Source organism: Phascolarctos cinereus, unplaced genomic scaffold, assembly GCF_003287225.1.
Source record: "Phascolarctos cinereus isolate Bilbo 61053 unplaced genomic scaffold, phaCin_HiC Scaffold_726;HRSCAF=1367, whole genome shotgun sequence".
Classification (NCBI taxonomy): domain Eukaryota; kingdom Metazoa; phylum Chordata; class Mammalia; order Diprotodontia; family Phascolarctidae; genus Phascolarctos; species Phascolarctos cinereus.
Window position 1 is genome coordinate 411,754,263 of NW_027556098.1, and position 20,878 is coordinate 411,775,140.

Consider the following 20,878-nt stretch of genomic DNA (forward strand, 5'->3'; position numbering starts at 1 on the left):
AGGGGGGACGATTTGGAGAAGCCAGAAACAGTTTGCCCCGCCCCTCATCACCCCTGTGCGTGTCCCAGGATCAGGGGCAGCTTCTGTTTCCGTGCCAGGACAGTATTACAACCCAGCATTCTGCAGGGAAAGTTCAAGAACAAGTATGATTTTATTTTTAGAACAATAAATAATCTATAAATATAACAGTTGGGGGGGTGGGGTGGAGTGAGAGGACAATTGGGTTTCAAATATTTGATCCTAACCCAAAGCTGAGGAAAGCGGGAGCGTGAGTTTGTCGCCCTCTGGCCTGGGGTCTCCCCAGGTACCCCCCTTCCTACAGGATAAATAGGGGTGCAGACTAGCCTCTTAGCCCCTGCACGTACATGCTCAGAGGCCAACAAATCCCCAGCAGAGGGGGTGATGGGGGCCAGGCCCCTCCCCCACTGGCCACCCTGAGGTCAAAGAAGGGGCAGCCCCTGCTTCACAGAGATGCTGGGCTGTCAGGGAGAGGGTCCCCCAGAGGGGAGCTTGTGCACACCAGGCCTGGGAAGCACAGGGCCTTCTCAGCCAGAAGCAGGTGGAAGGGCTTGGGGGACAAGCGGTCATCGTCCTCGCTGGAACAGTCCTGCCTGACGACGCGGTTGTGCTGGCGGCTGAACTTGCGGGCCTTGATGCTGGGGGAGGGCATCACCGAGGGGCGCTCGCACCTGCTGCCCCCCACCCCAAGCCTCGGGTGTGAGAGGCATCAGGGCGGTTTGGCCAAGGCTGGGCATGGGGCCCCTGGATGCTTCATCCCCCATTGCAAGGCCTGGCTGATCTCTTAGGGGACTTCTCCCGTAGCTAACTTCTGGCTATCACTTGGGTGAGTCACTCCTTCAGGACTCGGTGGGAAGGGCCAGTATTGAGTCCTTTAGTTTGGTGACCAACGGTCCCCCCGGAGCAGCCTCCCTCACCCTCTTACCAGTACGGCCTCCTCTCTTGCTTGGTCATGACCCGCCACAGGTGTGCCAGTGCCTTGGTAGCCACAGTGGATGCCGTGCCCGGGCAGGCTCTGAGAGGAAGAGGAGGATGGGGTGAGGAAACCCGGGGGGAGGAGGGGAGGAAGAGCCTGGCCCGGGGAGCCTCAGGACCAGGGGGCTAGTTCTGCTCTGGTGGACTTGGGTAAGACCCCTTCTCCTTTGGGGAGGGGGCATTTTCACACTCTTATTCCCTGTTCTAAGTCACTGTCCCCAGTTCTGACGTTCTCTGTTCTAGGGGCCCTCTCGGCCCCGACATTCGCTGTTCTAAGTCCTCTCCCTCCCCTGACGTTCCTGGTTTAAAAGATCTAAAGGGTCTTCCTTGTTCTGAGTCCGTAAGTGGTCAGGATCTTCTCCAGTATCCCCTCTACCACCAGCAATCCAGAGAAGGAAGCAAAGAGGTTTTCTGATCAGGGATGAACTCGATATAGGGCTTGGGGGGGACTTAACACCCTAACCCCCACCTCTCCTTCCCAAGTGGCCCAGAAAGCTTCCCTCAGCCCCAGGCCCGAAGTCTCACCTTTAATCCTTCCACAGAGTTAGGGCACTGAAGGCTACTACTGATACACAGATATTCCCTCAGAGAAGGAAAGCTGGGAGCTATTGTCCACCATTAAGTCACCTCCTGACCAGGTTAGTTTAAGAATTTGAGATGACACAGCCCAGGAAGGCCTGCCTCCCTTGGTAGGCACCGAGCTCAGACAGGCGGGAGGGGCAGGGTTGGCCCAGTGTAGGCTGTGATGGAGGGCTCAGGGAAGGGGCCCCGTGAAGACCCAGGAAAGCCAGAGATCAGGCTGGGTCGCAAACCCACCGAATGTAATGTTTGCGGTTGAGGCGACAGAACATGATGAAGCCGTTGACACATTTCTTCTTCAGCTGGAAAGGACGGTGTGTCTTCTTGCTCTCCTTGTATTTGCCAAGGCTGCTGCCACTGGGCCCTGCCCGGCCCCTCCTCCGCTTCTTCCCAGAGGCAGGCAGAGGAGAGGCATGCTTGGTGGGGGTCCAGGTACGGTCGCCATCCTCGTCGCTGGAGGACAGGAAGCCATCTGGGGTGGACTGGGAGGCCTGGGGCAGGAGGAGAGGGCTTAGTCTTGACCCTGGCCTACCCACTTTTTAGAGCATCCCAGTCCCAGGAGGCAGATGACTCCAAGGTCATCTCAGCCAGCCTCCAGCCCAGTGCAGAAATCTCTGCTTGGACCCTGCCAACACGCAGAAAGGTCACTGGGCTGGGTTCAAGCACTAGCTCGGCTGCTTACTAGCCATGAGGCCCAAGCTAAGGCCCAGCCCCTCTCTGAGCCTCAGTTTCCTCCTCTGAAAAACTAGGTTACTGGAAGAGATGCTCTGCAGAGTTCTTCCCGTTCTGTGACTATAATCAAGTTCTCCCTGAGACAAAATCAACTTGTCCTCGACTTTCCCAGAGAGCCGCCCTCTGAGGCCAAGCAGCCCAGTTTCCTCATCTGTAAAATGGGGATAATAACAGCACCTCTCTCTTTCCCTCCCTGGGTGAAGTGCTTAGCCCGTGCCTGGCACAGAGCAGGTGCTAGACGAAGGTGAGGTGTTACTATAATTCATCCCTCTCATGCACAGATTTCAGGACAGCGCCTTCCCTCTGCTAGGTCTTCCCTTTTCCAGGCTGATTTTTCAGGCCTCTTGCCACCCACCTCTGGTCAGCTCCAGGTGGCCAACCCCCTCGAAAGTGCCACTGCTTTGGGGCCAGCTGGCCTCTGACCAAGGCAGAAGACATGATCTCACCTCCTGCCGTCTGTTCCACAGGGACACCAGTTCTGTCGCCCCTGAGCTGGGGCTGGAGTCAATCTTGCTGGTCTCACTCAGCGAGAGGTAACAGTGGTCTAGGGAGAATGCTGACTGGAAGAAGTTGAGGGAGTGGAGAGGGCCTCCAGGGGCTGATGGGGCTGGGTCCTGGGGCTGGGCAGGAGACCAGGAATGGCATGAGAACTTGGGCCAGGCCTGCTTTAAGTTATGGGCCTCCTGCCTCTGCAGCAGCCCCCTCGCCCTGCTCTGGGACCTCTCCTGCGGCTCACTCCTTCCAAGGCCCCTTGGCCTCCAGGCATCCTCCCCCAACAGAGAAGCTGCCAACTCAACCCAATGACTCCCCGACACAGACTGCCTGTCTCCATCCTCCCTTCCAACACCTCGGGGCTCCAGCCTCTCCCTGAGGCATAAAAGTGGGGCTGGGGCTTCTTTTTTTACTAGAGAAGGGGGTTGTTAGGAAGTGAAAGGACAGAGGCATAGGAATGGGGATGGAGCAGGGAGAGGCCTCAAAGCCAGCCACCTTCTTCTGTGGAGCCCCAACCAGGCTGGCAGAGGAGGAAGAGGACTGAGGACTCAGGCAGACATCTTCAAAGAGAGCTGTGTGTAAAGGAGGCAGAGGGGTGAGGAGGGCCCCCTCCAAAGGTCTCCCAGCCCCCACCCCGTGGCATGTCAGTGCTGTGATGTCACCTTGGGTGAAGCTCTCTGTGCCTTCCTGAAGAAGCTTCCCAGACAACAGTCGCCCCGGAGAGGTAAAGAGCGAGGGGCTCAGGCCAAGCACCTCACTTGGCTGGCCAACTCCAGGCCAGCTGCTAGGCCTAGGAGTATTCACCACGGGGCTCCCTGGAAAGCAGACAGGTGAGCCTGAGCTACACGAGTTACTCTTCTATCAACAGACTCCAAGTTGGACCGAGCCCAGATAAGGATGACAGGTACCCAGAAGAGACTCTCTCTCCTACCCAGGAGCGCTCTGCAGTGAGGACTTTGGGAAGTGGCTGCCTCTGAGCTCCAAGAAAGGCTTAGGCCAGTGCATGCAGCCATGAACAAGACTGGGATTCAGCTGGTCAGGGCTCAGCAGCTGACCCCCCTCTCCAGGCCTCAGTCTCCCTGTTTGTATGGCGATGGCGTTGGACGAAGTGGTTTCCTAAGGTTCCACCATCCTAGATCTCCCACATATGTGCTAAGGCCCCTTCCAGCAAGGATGCCCCATCATCTGTCAGGATCCTCCAGATCCCCAGCTTAAATTCGGTCTGGGCCATTTCAGATTTTGTCCCACCAGGGGCTGGATTGAGGTCCAAAGCACGATCAGCCCAGGTCCTCACCGTCTTGGCTTGGCTGGACTGTATGGTCTCAGCCCAAACCACAGCTTCTCCCAAGCTCTAGGGCCCAGGCTCAGACAGAAGGGAAGCCAAAGAGGCTGTATCCGCCTGCCTCACTCACAGTGGGGGCTGCTGTCGGGGGACCAGGCTGAGAGCCAAGGCCCTGTGTCCACTGCCGCCTCCTCCTCCTCCTCACAGGAGTCATAGAACACCAGCTTCTGCCTGCGAGACAGAAGGATGCAAGAAGAAGAATCAGAGATTTGAGAGAACCTTTTAATCCAGTCCTTCACCTCACAGAGGAGACGAAGGTACAAAGAAAGTAATTTCCCTGAGTTTGCACAGAACTGGAAAGGACCCCAAGTAACAGCCCCCAGCCCCAGCCAGTTCTGGCCTATCTAGGAACATGCCATCATAGTTCTAGGCCCACAGCCTTCCAGGGACCTTGCTCCAGGAGGGGAATGTGGCCGCAGCCTCTGCCTCTCATCCAGAGCCCTAGGTGGTCTGGCTCCACCCCACCTCTTTGTCTGCCTCTCACTCATCTCCAGGCCAGCTAAGCCCATTGGTTCACAACCACAGAATGCCAGTCAAGCATTTAATAGGTGCCTACTGTGTGCCAGGACTGTGCTAAGGGCTGGGGATACAAAGAAAGGCAAAAACCTTCCCTTGCCCTCAGGGAGCTCGTGCTTTAAGGAGGAGACAACATGCAAACGACCATGCATGTGGAGGGTGAACTGGAGGTGGAGTCAGAGGGCAGGCCTGACGGGAACCCCAAGAAGCCCAGGAAGTCTCCTGCTCCCCAGAGGGGGCTGCCACAATCACCCTCCCTCTTCCTGTTCCTCCTCTTCCCTGGTCCAGATTCTGGCCTCTGAGGCCCAGCAGAACAAGTTTAATCCTTCCATGACTGCCCTTCAAATCCGAGGTGACAATTCTCCTGTCTCTCCAAGGACAAGCATCACGTGAGCCTTCAGGAGACCTTTCAATGGCATAGTTTGGAGGGCCCCTGGCCATCCTGGCCGCCTTCCTTGGAACTTTGTCCTTATTTGTTATTTTATTCTTCTCACTGGCCTTCCTAACATGTGGTAGCCAGAAGTGATCTGCCAAGGCGGAGGGCTGCAGGGCCATGCCTCTCCTCAGCCTCGATGTTTTGCTCTTATTAGTAGGACCTAAGACTGTATTTTACAGACCTATGTGGGGACATCTGGAAGCGAAGTGACTTGCCCAGGGTCATGGAGCCAGTGTGGGTCAGAGATGAGACTTAAACCCAGGTCTTCTGCTTCTGAGAGCAGCCCTCTATCCAGCATGCCATACTCTCCCTCAGTCCTCACGGACTATAATTCTGAGCTGGAGCTGACTTACCTTGGCTGCGCAAGCTCCCTACGCACAGAAATAAAATCACAAGTCCAGTGGAAAATGAAAAAACGATGGCACTGATTTCATTGGCGACCACACTGTACCCCACAAGACCCCCAGTTCTCTGCATAAGGATATTTGCTTGCCCGGCCCCCCCTCCCCCAGTCCTATCGGCTGATATTTGGAGCCAAATGTCCCATAAACATGCATTTCAGCCCTCCGGTGAGGGATCCTTGGCTTCAGTTATTCAGATCCCAGCAACATCCCCTCCTTCGGGTCGTCCGAGCCACCTGCCAAATGCTGCCTCCTTTGGAAGCCTTCCCTGATGCCCTCAGACGAAGACACTGAGGCCAGCTGCTCTCCTGCACCGATCAGAGTCTGTCCTTTCCTATGGTCATTGCCTTATTTCTCCTAATAGACTGTAAGCTCACTGAAGTCAGGAGCCATGACTGATTGAATAATCTTCCTTCTCTAGCTGAGGTAGCTGGCAATGCTTGGCACAGAGGACGGGGCTTGGAATCAGGAAGACCAAAGTTCAAATCCGGCCTCTGACACTTCACAGCTATGTAACGTTGGGCAAGTCACTTCCCCTCTCTGTGTGTCTCAGTTCTCCCAGCCATAAAACAAGGATGATAATAACACCTCTCTCCCAGAGTTGCTGTGGGGATCAAAGTGCTTAGCATAGCCCACAGCAGGTGCTTAATCAGTGCTCTGTCTTCTGTCCTGAGCACGCCACTTTTGTTCTTTAGGTCTGAGCAGGCCCTGACAAGCTGGAGCATCCGGATGAGGGTGACTAGGATGGTCACCCAGATGACGGCCTGGCCACCTGCCATACAAGCAGTAGGAATGGGTCTATCTTCAAGGCCCTCAGCAGGGAACTGCCCATCAGTGGAGGTCCTCCTGTGCCATCTGTCAGGGGCCTCCCCTCTAACACCAGCCCTTAAATGCACTGGGGCTCTTCTGAGTCTCCAAGCTCCCTTCCCATTGAGCCCACGGGAATGAAGGGCTTGGAGGGAAAAGTCAAGGCCTCCTTCCACCCTCCTCAGAGTTCCTGACTGCTCCGTAGCCTGAGCAACCTGAGTCATTAGCAGGAGTTCCTTGGCTTTCCTCTCTCCAGCAAATAACCCCAGGTAAAGATTAGTACAGGAAGAGTAGGAAAAAACAGTAACAATTCACATCCCTAAACCTTCAGGTGGCTCTGTGACCCTGGACAGGCCTCTTCCCTGCCCTGGGCATCAGTTTACTTCTCTGCAAAAGGAGGTAGAGGATGCCAGCCATGTCCCCAGAGGAAGGCCTACTGCCTTTATCATCCTCAGCCAGGCGACTTCTGCCTCTGCTATTCCATGAGCCCCTGAGCCAGGAAGTTAGGAACGCCCACACAACATGACTCATAGTTGGGCTCCGAGGGTCCAGTGATGGGCCTCTAGTTGGGAGGCCTTCGAGGCCAGGGCTCTTGGTGGAGGTGAGCGCAGGGAGGGCCTTACCTGGGCAGAGGCTCACTCCAGGGGGGAGGTGTCAGCCACCCACCACCTGCTGTCATCTGGGCCTGGCAGGTGGGGTAGGGGCGCTCTTCCTGGGCACTGGCTTCTCCACAACAGGATGGAGCAGGGGAGGCAGGGGACAGCTCTGCTTGGCTCCCTTTGCAGACAGGGCCAGGAAAGGAAAGAAGACCCCACCAGCCTTGTGATGTCAGCCCTCCCTTCCCAGCAAGCATCTCTGAATCTCATGCCTCCCCTGAGGATGGGCCCTCATCCTCCCTCCCCCTATATGCTTAGCACCAAGGGCTGAAGGTTCAGAGTGGAGTGAGGGGAAACAGAGCGGAGGGTGAGGCTGAGGAACCAACTTGCTAAGCAGAACTGAACCCCGCCTTCAGCCATCTCCAGAAGTGTGAGCCCAGCTCCTCCATGGGCCGGGGGCGACCAGGACTCCAGGTGTCCGCAGGGGGTGGGGAGTCTTCTGGGGAGAGCGGCTCCCCCCGCAGCGTCTCCTCCGCTTCTGCTTGGTGTCGATTGGTCGGCAGGCTGCCTCCCTGGCTGGGAGGGGCCTCTGCCCGGGGCCAGGCATGGATGAGGATCTGCGGCCACTGCCCTTCGTTCTGAGAAACCAAAGTGACTGCGGTTGGAGAGGAATACAAAACCAAAAACACTCCCTTCTGGGTTCAAGCAATACATATCCTCTGAGAAGAGCTAAGTGATGCAGTGGAGAGACTGATAAGAAGCTCACCAGCTATGTGGCCCCAGGCAAGTTACTTACGGGCTAGAGTTGCCTTAGTTTCCTCTTCTGTAAAATGGGTATAACAATAACACCTACCTCCCAGGATTGTTGTATCAAATGAGTTGATATTTGTAAAGAGCTTTTCAAGCCTTCAAGCGCTCTGTAAACGTTGCTGTTGTTGTTACCAAGTTCTGGTTATGGTAGGAGGCACTGTGCAGAGAGAGAAAGTCTGCCTTCATACTACATACAGTCTAATGGGGTTGCAGGACACAGGTGGAATGTGACAAGGCCAAGAGAAAGTTAGGGGTGGTGAAGGAAAGGAGCCCTCTTTCATCTAGCTGGGCCAGGAAAGGCTCAAAGGAAGATGTTGGTCTGAGATGAGCCTTCAGACAGGCAAAGGTAGGAAGGGGGGATGTCCTCTGAGTGAGGAACGGCATAAACAGAGACACAGCTAGGAGACAGGACAAGGAAGCAGGGAGAAAAGCAGACCAGTCTGGCCAGAACCGGGAATGGTGTGAGGCGAGGATGGTGGGCCTTGAATGTCAGGGTCAGGAGTTTAGACTTCATCCACTAAGCAGGGGGCTTCTGAAGATTTTTGAACAAAGAAGTGCTGGAATCAGAGCAGTGCACCAGGAAAACAATTTGGGCATTGGGGTGAAAAATGAATTGGAAGTGGGATAGAAAGATTAAGTGCTTCTATTCTAAAGCAGCAGTCATGAAAACCATCTGATACTGGCTAAATGATAGATCAGTGGAAGGGATGAGACTAAGGGATTCAGATACAACAGAACTCAATAACCCAGTGTTTGATAAAGTGGAAAACAGAGGTTACCAAGGGATAAAAACTGCTGGGAAAACGAGAAAGCAGTCTGGCAAAAACTAGGTTTAGACTGGCTTCTTACACCCCACCCCACAATGCATTCTTAAGGGATACATGACCTTAATATTAAAGACCATCCCATCAAAAAATTAGAAGAGAGACAGTTCACGTACCTCTCCCAGCTATAGGTAGGAGATGTATTCCTTTTTTTTTTTTTGGCTAGGCAGTGGGGTTAAATGACTTGCCCAGGGTCACACAGCTAGTGAGTGTTATGTGTCTGAGGCCGGATTTGAACTCAGGTCCTCCTGACTCCAGGGCCAGTGCTCTATCCACTGTGCCACCTAGCTGCCCCCTAGGAGATGTATTCTTAACCAAACAGAAGACAGAGACAACCAAAAGATGATAAAACAGATAAAACTGAGAAGCCTCTGCAAAGTCGGCATTGATGCCTCTAGCATAAGAAGGGAAGTGGTCAAAGGGGAAAAAAATCTTTGTATCAGATCTCTCTGATAAGGGTTTAATATCCAAGATATATAAATAATTAACACATACATACATACACCCTGGCATGCACACACACATATGTATATGTATATATAAATGACTAATGGCCATTCTCCAATAGAAAAATGGTCAAAGGATATAAACAGTTCACAGAAGAAGAAATGCAAAGTATTCACAACCACATGAAAAAAATCATTCATACTGAGAGAAGTACAAATCAAAACAACTCTGCGGTTTCACCTCACACGCTGCAAATTGGCAAAAATGACCAAAAATGACAACAGTTAATGTTGGAGGGCGTGTGAGAAGAAAGGTGCCCTAATACACAGTTGATAAAGCTGTGATATGGCACAACCATTCTGGAAGGCAATTTGGAATCATGCAAAGAAATGTCCACACGCTTTGAACCAAAGACTCCATTATTGGGCTTTTACAGCAAGGAAGCTATCATGAAGAAGAAAGTCCCCACATAAGTACTCCAAAATATTGATAGCAATACTTTTTGGGATAGCTGAGAATTGGAAATCAAGTTGATGCCCAAAGTTTAGCCACTGAAGAATGACTAAACACATTGTGGTCCATGAATGCAATGGAATATGACTGCTAGAAGAAATGATGTGTGTAGCTTTTTTCCAGTTGGAATCATGGAGGGCAGAGAAGAAAAGAGGAAGCGACCGTCCGTTCCAGAATCCTTTCTGAAAAAACAAAAGGCTTTTGTGATACTGAAGGCCAATCACCTGAAGAAGAAGATGGCTATAAAAAAGCTCTGTAAAATATGGAGAAAAGTTATCTGTGAAAAGGCTAAGGCCTCTCATAAGGACAGATGTACAGAAGCAAAATCTGTCTGGCTAGAATGATATGCAAAGCTGGCACCTGCTATGCATCTGCTGAACCGAAGTTAGCTTTTGTGATCAGAATCAGAGATCAATGGTGTTAGCGCAAAGGTCCAAAGAATATTGTAGTTTCTTTGTCTTTGCCAAATCTTCAATGGCACTTTTGTTAACCTTAACAAAGCTTCATTTAACATGCTGAGGACTGTGGAACCATATATTGTGCGGGGTTACCCAAACATGAAGTCTGTGAATGACTTGATTTACAAATGTGGTTATGGCAAGATCAAGAAACAGAGAATTGCCCTGATGATGCCATTATTGCAAAATCTCTTAGTAAATATGGAATTATCTGCAGAGGACTTGATCTATGAGATCTATACCATTGGCAAGCACTTCAAAGCTGCCAACAACTTTCTGTGTCCCTTCAAATGATCTTTTCCACAGGACAAAACGAAGGGAAAAAAAAGAAAAATGAAAAAAAAACATTTTGTGGAAGGTGGAGATGCTGGTAACAGGAAAACCAGATCAATAGGCTTATTAGGAGAATGAACCAAGTGGATAGAGTACCAGCCCTGAAGTCAGGAGGACCTGAGTTCAAATCTGGCCTCAGATCAAACATTTGACACTTACTAGCTGTGTGACCCTGGGCAAGTCACTTAACCCCAATTGCCTTTAAAAAAAAAAAAAGGAGAATGAACCTACCATGATTATTTTTCTAATGGTCTGTTAATAAAAATGTGATTAAAAAAAAGAAAGAAATGATGTGTGTGATGAGTACAGAGAGCTTGGAAATCTCTATGTGAACTGATGTAGAAGGAAGTAATCAGAGTCAAGAAAACAATGCACACAATGACCATAACAATGTCACACACTAAAAAATCAAAAGCAAATGTAACAAAATGGTAAAGATCACGTAGAGCTGGCACAAAGAGAGCCAAGAAGCCACCCTCAATCTTTATGGAGATGGGAAGTCCACACATTTGAACACGTTTTCAGACTTTTTCTTCCCTCTCCAATAAAATATTATTTGTCATATGGGCTGGCTTTCAGGGAAGGGAAAGGGGACAGATACATGGGATGCTATGATGTTGTCAGAAATGAGAAATATCAATAACAACTTATTTTTTTTAAAAAGCAAGATTAAGTGCTTCAGGGGAAGCGCCCTGGGCCAGATATCGAGACCAGGGCGTTGGCCTGGCTTCTCATAATAACTAGTTCTTTGACTTTGAGCAAGTCTCGCTCCTCTCAGGGCCTCAGATTCTGCTCACCCCTCCTCACTGAGGCCCCTATAAAATGAGTTGGGCCAAGTCAGCACTTTCCACTAGTCCATAGCTAATATTTATCAGTCTATGAAACAAATGGTCATCGTTTTAAAAGTTTACCAATGTAAAAAAGAAAACAAAAAGACTGACGACTCCTTATCTTCTGTAGCCTCCTCTGCCTACCCTACCACATCCCCTTCCTCCCTGGCAGGGAGCTTACAGATGATCTAGAACCCATTTAATAGATGGAGAAACCAAGGCCGAGAGAAGCTGAGGGACCTGCCCAAGGTCACAGAAGGAGAACGTAAAGAGTTGAGAGAGAATGTAGGCTCCTTTTTTGTCCTTGTATCTCTGGTGCCTTGCACAGAGACTGGCCCACGGGAGGCACTGACTAAACCCCAGGTACCTGATTCCCAGTTCTGCGTTCTGTTCCTGGAGTGATGCTTCCAGGCTTTACTGGCTCTGAGACCTCACTGAAGAGAAGGCACCCTCCAAGGTACAGATAGCAGCCCCTGCCCCCAGGCCCATTCCACGCAATTTCTGTCCACATCTTCTAAACACCCCCTACAGCCCAGAAGGTCCCACTGGTGCACTAGGGGTCCCTTGCTTGTCCCAATGTGGTCCCCAGCTTCCACCAAACCCCCTCAGTTACAAGCAAGTTCCAAATCAAATGGGGGCCTAGGGACTGAGTGATCTCTTCCAGCTTTCTCTCTCCTCTCGTGGTCAGGAGGAAGGGACTCCTTCCTCATAGTACCAGTTCACATGTCCATAGTACATGAGATTTATGAAGCGCTTTCCTTACAACCATTCTTTAAGGCACAGGACTACCATTATTACCCCCATTGTTTAGATCAACAAACTAAGGGATTGGCACAATGTCACTCAGCTCCTTAATGTTCTCAGCCAAGAGGCAGACCCAGGTCGAAGGCCAGTCAATATTCTTTCCAATATGGCCCATCTTCTGTCTTCAGAGAAGATGGTAGGATTTACAGGTGAAGAGGCCTTGGAGACCATTTAGCCCAACCCATACATTATACAAGGAAAAAACACAAGGCCATGGGGAAGAGGAGACTTGCCCAAGGTCACGAAGAGCACGAGCAGCGGAACCAGGATGCATCCTCTGATTGCAAACCCCATGTTCTTCCTGCTGTCCCAGTTTAGAAAGGTGGTGCCAGTTGAGCTGGGCACTGGAAGGATCAGGAGCAATCAGACAAGCAGGGCCGGGGGCGGGCCTGCTGGGGATGGGCACAGCTGGAGGCCCTGAGCAGTCCAGTTTGGCCAGAGAGCAGGGTGATCAGTAGGGAGTAGTGGGAGGGAATCCAGAGTCCAGGGGCAGCCGGGTTTTCAACAAGCAGCAAGGATTGCTCCTGAGCAGCAGTGGGATCCCTACAGATGTTTGCTCCCGGATCAAGAAGGGCAGGTGGCTGAGGGCCAGCCGGTGGGACCCGGCCAGCTCTGGGCCAAGAGGAGGTCTGTTCCTCAGTGTGCCCGGCCTCACCACCCCAGTCAGCCCAAGCTTTCTACTACTCCAAGAAGGCGGAGGGGGCCATCTGGGTGCTTCCCTTCCCTCCCCTATCCTAACCTCCCAACTTGTTTCTTCTCGCAAGGCCAGGAACCAGGCTCTTCAAACATGAGGGGAGCTTTAAAGTGCTGCCTCTTTCCTTTTGTCTTTGCCTGCGAATGTAGGGGGCTTCCTGCATCCAGTCCCATGTCCACCAAGCTCTATAGAGGGACACGTAAATGGGTCAGGTCTGGGTCTCTTCTCTCCTTAATTCTTCCTACATTTGTACTTTGAAAATCCATTCCCCCACTCACCTAGTGGGAACCAAGTTTCCTCCCTGGGAACTTTGTCTCATCTTCCTGAAAGTTTCCAGACAGGAATTCTGCCCTCCCCCAAAACGATCAACTGTGTGGCACAGGATGAGAGAGACACCCCCGGAAAGCAGTTCAAATGAAAAAGCCCTGGCGATGTGGTGGACCACTCTCTTAACGGTGTGCTAACAGTGTGATGTGGCTGACAATTATCCCCATTTCACAGCTAAGAAAACTAAGGCTCAGAAAGTGAAAGGGCCTTGCCCAGAGGCACAGAGCTAGTTGTCTTGGGCTCCTGGCCTGCTGGAGTTGGAAGGAAGCTCAGAGGTCATGTAGTCCAACCTGAATGAGAATCCTCTCTAAGCGCCCCCTGCACCCATCTGAAGACCTTCAATGGTGAATCCACCACCGACTACAGCAGCCCATTCCAATCTAGGACAGGTCTAATTAACTGTTCAAAAGTGTGTTTGCTCAGACTGAGCCACAATTTTCCTCTTGGTGACTTCCTAGTTCTGCCAAACATGCGAACTCTACAGGTCTGATCCTTCTGAATGCCAGCCCTTCAGACACCTGAGGATGGCCAAGGGGTCCCCTTCCCTCTCCTGCTCTCCAGCTCTCAGCATCCTGTTCTTTCACTGGATTTTCACGTAACCGGGTCTCTGCTTATTTAGAAGAAATGGGCCAGGGAGAAGATGCAACTTGCTTGGTCACCCAAAAGGGAAGGAGAGGGCAGACTGGAGCTCAGTCTCAGGTTCCCAACTCCCCGCTGAGCCTGGGCTCTACTGCACATCCAGGCCTTCCCTGGGCCAGGCCTTTCACAGTCCACTGTGCGACTTATGCTCCCCAACCACGCCCCACCTCAAAATCCCCTCCCCAGGCCCCAATTACGTAGGGGTTACCTTCTTTGTCTGAGGGCTGGCATAAGAGAAGAGACTTGGCCACATCGATGCTTCGTTGGAGGTGCTCAATATAGTGCAGAACGTGCAGGAGAATCTCCTTCTGTGCCCAAAAGAAACAGAGGGTGCGTGTGGGATCGGGAATCAGAAAGAGCTTCCCCCGTGAATGGCCTCACTCGGGTCATTAAGTCAGTCAGTGTTTATCCAGTAGAGGCCTGGACTATCCAGGGCCCCTGGAGCTCAGTATCGTTGAGCTTCAACTTACCCACATAATGTCCAGGAAGGTCTCTGCCTAAAGGGGAATTTCCATTAATGTCTAAACTACGGGGTACAAGATGGAGGAAGCATCACTGGACAGCAGTCCAAATGAAAGAGGCCTGAGGCAGCCAGGTGGCACAATGGCTAGAGCCCCAGGCCTGGAGGCAAGAAGACAAGTTCAAATCCAGCCTTAGACACTGATTAGCAGCTGTGTGACCCTGGGCAAGTCACTTCACCTGTTTGCCTCAGTTTCCTCAAATGAAAAATGAGGATCACAACAGCACGCACCAAGACATGATGAGCAGGATGCTTTCAGAAAAACCTGGGAAGACTTTTACAAACCGATGCAAAATGAAGTGAGCCGAAGCAGAACGTCGTACAGAGTCATAGCAATAGCGTACGATGACTGACTGTGAACGAGCAAAACGGTGAGGCTTCCTCTTGCATGGGCCAGCTCACCCAATATTCCCATACTAGAATATTGCTGTCAGGTTCGCCTGTTTTCTCTGCTTTGGCCTCTTCAACCTTGTCACAGAGCACAATCAGTGCCGGAAGGGACCTCAAAGATCATTTGGCACGAGTCTCTGATTTGGAGGCTCAGAGAGGAAGCGACAGCCTGAGGGGTGGCCTGGCCCAGCCAGATCTCCAGTCTCAGGCTCCTGAACCCTGTCACACTCAGCAGGGTGGGGCAGGGATCACTTCTAGCTGACTTGGCCCCATACCATCGGGCTCTGGGAATGACCATTCAGCCCTCCCTGCTGAGAGGGGAGAAAGCCAGTGAGCCAGGCAGCAAACTCGCCTCCCACACGAGAAATGTCGGTGGGGGCTCCCACTTCTCTCCCAGCCACCCTGCTGTCCACCCTCAGGGGCTGACAGGTGGTCACCAGCACAGTGGTGAAATGCAAAGAATACAGGATTTAGAGCCAAAGGGCCCGAGTTCAAATCACTATTTGCCCCTATGGGAGCTCGGGCAGGCCCCCTTGCCTTTCAATGATCTCTAAAGTCCCTTCAGGCTCTAAAATCCCAGGCCCACCCATTGGCCAGTTTGTCTCCTAAGGCCCCCTGGCTCCCTGTCCTGTGTCTCCCCTGCTTTCCCACAGCCACTCCCCCTTCCCCTCCCCCTGTACCTTGGTGAGTTTTTTGCTGCTGGCCTGCAGGGGGATAGGCAGTAGCGTGGCTAACTCTTGAAGCGTGCTGGTGTGATTTTGCCTCTGTTTTCTGTTCGGGAAGAGAATGCAGAAGAGGTCAGTGAGTACCCCAAATCTAGGCCTAGATTCTGAGGCTGCCTATAGATCCTCAGGAAAGAGATCTCAGCTGCTCCTTGTAGACTAAGGTCAAAGGACTAGGACCCCCCCCACACACACACAGGTGATCCATGCATGATGCTATCTGCTCATATTTACACAGCAGACCAGGGTCCTGTGAGATGGACAGCACAAGGACTATTATTAGGCCTCTAGGTGGCTAAGAGGACTGGCCTTGGATACAGGAGGCCCTGAGTTCAAATCCTGTCTCAGACACTTACTAGCTATATGACCTTGGGCAAAGCCACTTCCCTCTCTCGGCCTCAGTTTCCTCATCTGTAAAATGAGGATATGAATAGCATCTACTTCCCAACATAGCTGTGAGGATCAAAGGAGCTAATATATGTAGTGCTAAATGTTAGCTGTTATTATGATGCCTGTTTTACAGATATAAAAACTAAGGCTCTGAGGTTGATGTGGAGACCTGGAATCAGCCAGCTCAGCTGTTCCTGTCCCAGAACAAGCTGCTTGTCCTCACTGCCTCGGTTTCCTCATCTGCAAAGTGAGACTTGGACCAGCTCAGAACCCCCTTGTGGCTTTGTGTCCTGGGTTCATGGGAGGCAAATAGACCCATTCCTTCCTACTTCCAATTTTTACAATATTTACCCTCAACACCCAATGTTAACAAGAGCAATACATCTTTGTGTTTGTGTGGGGCTGTAAAACTTCCAAAGGAGGAGAAGGTGGTTTGGGGAGACACAGACAGGCCTCAGAAAAAAGCCCCAGGGAACGGCCCAATCCGGAGGGCACAGTTTGCTGATGGTTTTCACTCAAGTTTCATTGACTTAGAGCTGTTTGGGGAAGCACAGCTTGGGCCCAAAGGGAATGGAAGCTGTAGACACTAGGATAAAGCCACTCCTGCTTGCAGACAGGCTGTCTGTGCCTTAAGCTCCTGCAAACAGAGCAGTGGGGGCTCCCTGAGGGCCTTGTCTGGAACTGGACCAGGAGCAGAAGCGAGAATTTCAGAGCTGAAAGATCCCTCTGAGGCCTCCTTGTCCAGCTTAGCACCAAGCAGGATTCCCCAGAGCATCATAATGATGATGATGATGATGCCAGAGTAAGGATTTAAGACTGGCCAAATCATTACATACACTAGCTCAAATGACCCTCACACCCTGGTAAAGTCAGTACTACTTTGATAGTATGATGAATCTTTGATTGTCATGAATGTGGGTGCTCCATATAAAATTACAGATGGAAAAGATCACAGCCTCTCATTCTGTGCAACCTTCATCCATGTTCTCCTGTAAATCCTCCTAAAAGGGGTCCATCCTCCCAATTTGCTAGAGGGATTCCTTTAAATCGAAAGTTCCCAACATGGGGCTCACATAATCCCAGAGGAGAGGATGGTAAAGGCTAAAATTCATTTCCTTTCATACTGAACGAGGGGTATCCTCAGGTCAAATACCACTTATCCAAGGAGGGTTTTCATGGTCTCCTCCTGGTTGCTATTCATTTCTCTCCCCTCTCCTCCCACCAGATTGCCTTCAATCTAATCTGTATGTGTGTGTATAGCTAGATAAGTATATCTATCTAGTGTGCACCAAATTATTTGTTGCTTTGCTCCTTAAAAGGCAAGCTCCCTGAGGGCAGGAACTATTTTTGCCCTTCTTTGTACCCCTGGCTCAGCAGGTATCAGGCATAAAGTAGGTGCTAGCTGCTGTTGCTGCTGATTTGCCCAAAGTCCCAAAGCTAGCATCACAGGCAGGGCACCAAAGCAATCCTTCATGAGCTTCAGCTAGCTTTCCACCCTGTCAAACTGCCCGATTTCCCACAAGGCTCTTCCAGTCTGTGCTAAAGCTTTTCAGTAATGGGGAATCCCCAACCCTCAAAAGGTGACCCGTTCTGCTTCTAGGTCTCTTTTCTTTTCAAGCTCCACTCAGGCAACCTCTCTGCAATATCCCCTCCCAGCCCTCTCTAGGCCAAGTTTAACAACTAAATTGTCTTGCACAGGGCAAGTATTTGAAAAATCACATTATCAGAAAGTCCAGGAACAGCAAAAACCTCAAAGGCCACCTAATCCACCCCTTTATTTTTCAGATGAGGAAGCTAAGACCCAAAGACGAATCAACTTGTCCCAGATCACACAGGTAGCATATTCGGAATTGGAACCCAGACCTTTGGACTCAAATCCAATGTTCTCTCCACCTCTCTTCCCTTTGTTAAGCATCTCCAGCTCTGTCTTCTGTTCTGGTACAAAGAGGAGACCCCTTCCCCCTCCTGGTCCTCCCCTGTTACCTCTCACTGGGGCAGAGTGGGCCCATTCCGCAGCCAGGGCCTCCTTGGGGCCGTTCAGGGGGATACAGGTGTCCACTGGGGCCCCACATCTGGAAAGGGAGATGAAAGAAGGGGAGGTAATGAGTGGGCCATTGGCCTCTGACACCCTTGGGACTGGCACTTCTCTCCGGAGGCCCCAGGTTGGCCTTCTAAGAAAGGAGGCAGAATCCATGGGGAGAAGACGGTCATCTCTTCTCCTGGGGCCCTGGAAGGAGTGGAGGAAATATAAAGGAGGGGAGATCAGGATCTGGGAGGAAGGGGGAAATCTGGCAAAGGCTCCCTAAGGCAGGTAGGGGAGTGCTGGGTCATTGGCCTTAGAGATACAGGCCAGCTGGGGAGTGAGGGATGGGAGAAGAAGGAGGCAAGGCCCAGGAAGAATTGGGTGGAAGGGCCCCTGGATTGTATTGGAGGGAAGGAACTGAGGGGGAGGGCAGGGCATGGAGGGGGGGACCTGGGCATCTTCAGGGGGGAGAATGCAGGAAGGGAGAGGACAAGTGTGGGGGAGAAGCCTTAGGGAAGTGAGAGGAAGGATCTGGGGGAGGGACTCTGGGAGGTAGAGGGCCAAGGCATGGGAAGGGAGACATTGCGGGTGGGGCCCCAGGGGAAGAATGCAGGCTTCCCCAGTGGTGGAGGAGACCCTAGAAGACAGGGCAAGGTTTTTTGGCGGGGGGAGGGGGGCAAGGCCCTTGGAGGCAGGAAAAGGAGATCAAGAAGGGAGGGAGGCAGGGCATGGGGGAAGGTTCTGAGCATCCCTAGTTAGGGAGAGATAGAAAGGAAGGGACCCTGGGAATTGGGAAGCAGGTGGGTGGGGTGGGCAGGGGTCAAGAGAGGGAGTAGAAAGCTGGGGGAAGGGCATGGGGGAAGGGCATGGGGGAGGGGCCCCTGGGTGGGGCGCAGATTGGGGGAGGTGCCAAGGGAGCTGGGGGAGGGGGACAGGGCCCCTGGGTGGGGCCAGAAGATCTGGGGGCGGGGCATGGGGAGGGACCACCGGGGCGAGGTGGGCGGCCCCACCCTGAGGAGAGAGGGCAGGCGGTGTGCCCAGTCGGTACCCCCCCTCCCCCGCCCCAGTACCCTCCTGCCGCGCCTCCTCCAGCCCCGGCCTCCCTCCAGCTGCGTCCTGCCCCCGGACCGCTGCCCGGGAGCGGGCGCGAGACCCCGGGTGGGCCGGGGAGGGGGAAGGGAGGTCAGGGGAAAGTCGGCCACGCGCACGCGCGCCCGGCCCTCCGGCCTGCGAACCCCGGGCCTGGACTTAGCGCGTGCCGCTGCAGCCGCCTTCGTCCTCTTCTCTGCTGCAGTAGCCGCAGCTGCCTTGAAGCCCAGCTGCAGCCCGCGCACGCCCAACCGGCAGGCCAATCGCGATCCGCCTCGCTGCTTTGGCCCCGCCCCGTTCCCCTGCAGCAGGCCTCGAGCTTCCCGAACTTCCCGCGCTTCGCACTCTCTGCCCTGGATTGGACGGAAGCCTGGTTGGCTCCGCCCCTCTCGCCCCCCTCCAGCCTCTTGGCTCTCTCTTTGAGCTGAGCTGACTCGTGACGCTCCGCCTCCAGTCATCTAGGCCCCGCCCGCCAGTCACGAGGCGCTTTCCCGCCTTTTGGGGGGGCCGCGCCACTTTAGTTAGCAGGCTCCTTTCCTCCCTTCCCCCTTCCCACCACAGGCTCCGCCGCCTCCCCGCCCGCCAATTCCCCAAGACTCCTCCCAGTCCAAGGTATTTGCCCTCCCTCCAATTGTCAACTGTCAACCGTCAACTGTCAACTGTCAACGTTAACGTCCCTGGAGGGGGGGGGGCTTCGAAAAGGAGGACCTGTTACCTCCCCTTCCCGATCCCCCTGCGCCCCACCACTCCCTCCCACTGTCTTCACGGGACTCTCTCACTTTCCAATCCCCTTTCCTGTCCTTTCCACCATGTTCTTCAGTCTGGCATTCAAGGCCTCCATCACCAATAGAAGAGAGCTTGTAGATGCCATGTAGGCCCTGGTTTTCCACATGGGGAAACCGAGGCAGACGTGGATGTACTTCTCTCGTTCCCCTCCCCCTCCCCAGTCCCGGAAGGCCATCATGGCTCGGGCCTGGTGGAGCAAACCATCCATGGGAATGAAGGGGCTGCACTGGATGGGTGGAGGCCGCGGAATCGGGGAGGGGGTCCTCCTGTGGGAAGGGTCACGTGGTGGAGTGCCGAGAACCCCGCTGGGGGCATTCCCTTGTAGCTTTCCCGCCTTCAGAATGAGGGGTGTCGGCCTGCACAACTTCTAAAGTCCCAAGAGCAGGCATGCCTGCTACCCCTTCTGTTTCACACATGGGGAAACTGAGGCCCAGTAACTGGGGTTGAGGGACAAGGGACTGGCTCCAGGTGACACAGGGAGGATCAGGACATGGCTGCAGGCTCCCAGGCCCACTACTTTCCCTAAGTGGAAGGACAGCCGTTGGACCAAAAGAACTTCAGCGCCCCCGGGGGGGCACGAGCCAATCTGGGGGGATGCCCCAAAAAGGGCGGGGGGGAGGGAGGAGAGAGATACGAGGAGGGACCATAAGCACAGGAGCCAATCAGAAGTCTTAGGGGCCTGGGGGGAGGCGTGGCCTCGCTTCCAGAGACGCTCCTCCGGCCGATGCCTCTCCCCTGCTCGGTTACTGTAGCCACGGTGCGCACCGGTCCCGCCCGGGTCTGAGGCTTACGAGAGCCTGCTTCGCTTTGGTGGGTTAGCAATCCGATTCAAGTCCCTGCTCTGATCCTGATTCTCAGTTCTCATCGCTCAGAATTCAGGATCTGAACGGGACGACTCCTTCGTTTTGCAGATGGGGAAATGAGGCAAAGAAAATTGACCTTAAATTAAGTGACCTCATTGGAATGAATGACTGAATTAAACATTCATTAAGCGCTTACTATGTGCAAAGCACTAGAAGCACAACTAGAAAAGAGTCCATGCTTTTAAAGAGCTCACATTCAATGGGGGGGGAAGACAACACACACGGAAAGTCTCAGCTGCAAGTCTATGGAAAGTTCCCAAGGTACTTGAGGGAGCAGCAGCAAAGCAGATGCTGTGACCTCTTCTCTAATGTAATTTCCACTAATACAATCATATCAGTTTCTGATGCTGAACCATTTACTTTTTTTTTTTTTGGTGAGGCAATCAGGGTTAAGTGACTTGCCCAGAGTCATACAGCTAGTAAGCGTTAAGTGTTTGAGGCTGGATTTGAACTCCAGTTCTCCCGACTCCAAGGCCAGAGTTCTATTCACTGCGCCACCTAGCTGCCCCAGTGCTGAACCAT

General features: G+C 52.7%; 1 protein-coding gene, 1 long non-coding RNA gene and 1 pseudogene across 3 annotated transcripts; 2 read left to right on the plus strand and 1 right to left on the minus strand.

Annotated features, from left to right (window-relative positions):
• Nucleotides 1–197: 197 nt before the first annotated feature.
• MEIOSIN (meiosis initiator) lies at nucleotides 198–18,987 on the minus strand. Of its 2 annotated transcripts, XM_078145861.1 has the most exons (13): nucleotides 18,689–18,987; nucleotides 17,579–17,667; nucleotides 15,164–15,254; nucleotides 13,782–13,881; nucleotides 7,281–7,532; nucleotides 6,922–7,075; nucleotides 4,209–4,309; nucleotides 3,459–3,611; nucleotides 3,292–3,368; nucleotides 2,751–2,924; nucleotides 1,810–2,063; nucleotides 944–1,033; nucleotides 198–656 (listed from the first exon to the last, which is right to left on the minus strand). In XM_078145861.1, the coding sequence occupies exons 2-13, from the start codon at nucleotides 17,665–17,667 to the stop codon at nucleotides 464–466; spliced, it is 1,728 nt and encodes a 575-aa protein (XP_078001987.1). In that variant the 5' UTR covers nucleotides 18,689–18,987; the 3' UTR covers nucleotides 198–463. The 2 variants fall into 2 exon arrangements, with proteins under 2 accessions (XP_078001987.1, XP_078001988.1); XM_078145862.1 differs by lacking the exons at nucleotides 15,164–15,254; nucleotides 17,579–17,667; nucleotides 18,689–18,987 and adding an exon at nucleotides 14,044–15,043.
• On the plus strand, nucleotides 2,920–5,032 carry LOC144454260 (uncharacterized). Its single transcript, XR_013482598.1, has 3 exons — nucleotides 2,920–3,520; nucleotides 3,665–4,395; nucleotides 4,943–5,032. It is a non-coding gene; the product is annotated as an uncharacterized LOC144454260 (long non-coding RNA).
• On the plus strand, nucleotides 7,372–10,553 carry LOC144454259 (large ribosomal subunit protein uL30 pseudogene; annotated as a pseudogene).
• Nucleotides 18,988–20,878: the final 1,891 nt, after the last annotated feature.

Excerpts from the sequence above, each read along its gene's own strand:
- MEIOSIN (XM_078145861.1), bottom strand. The coding sequence starts at position 17,667 with ATGTGGGGCCCCAGTGGACACCTGTATCCCCCTGAACGGCCCCAAGGA. Across the intron at positions 4,310-6,921 it reads TGGAGTGAGCCTCTGCCCAG|GCAGAAGCTGGTGTTCTATG; the intron begins GTAAGGCCCTCC and ends TCTGTCTCGCAG. Across the intron at positions 657-943 it reads CAAGAGAGGAGGCCGTACTG|CATCAAGGCCCGCAAGTTCA; the intron begins GTAAGAGGGTGA and ends GCCCTCCCCCAG.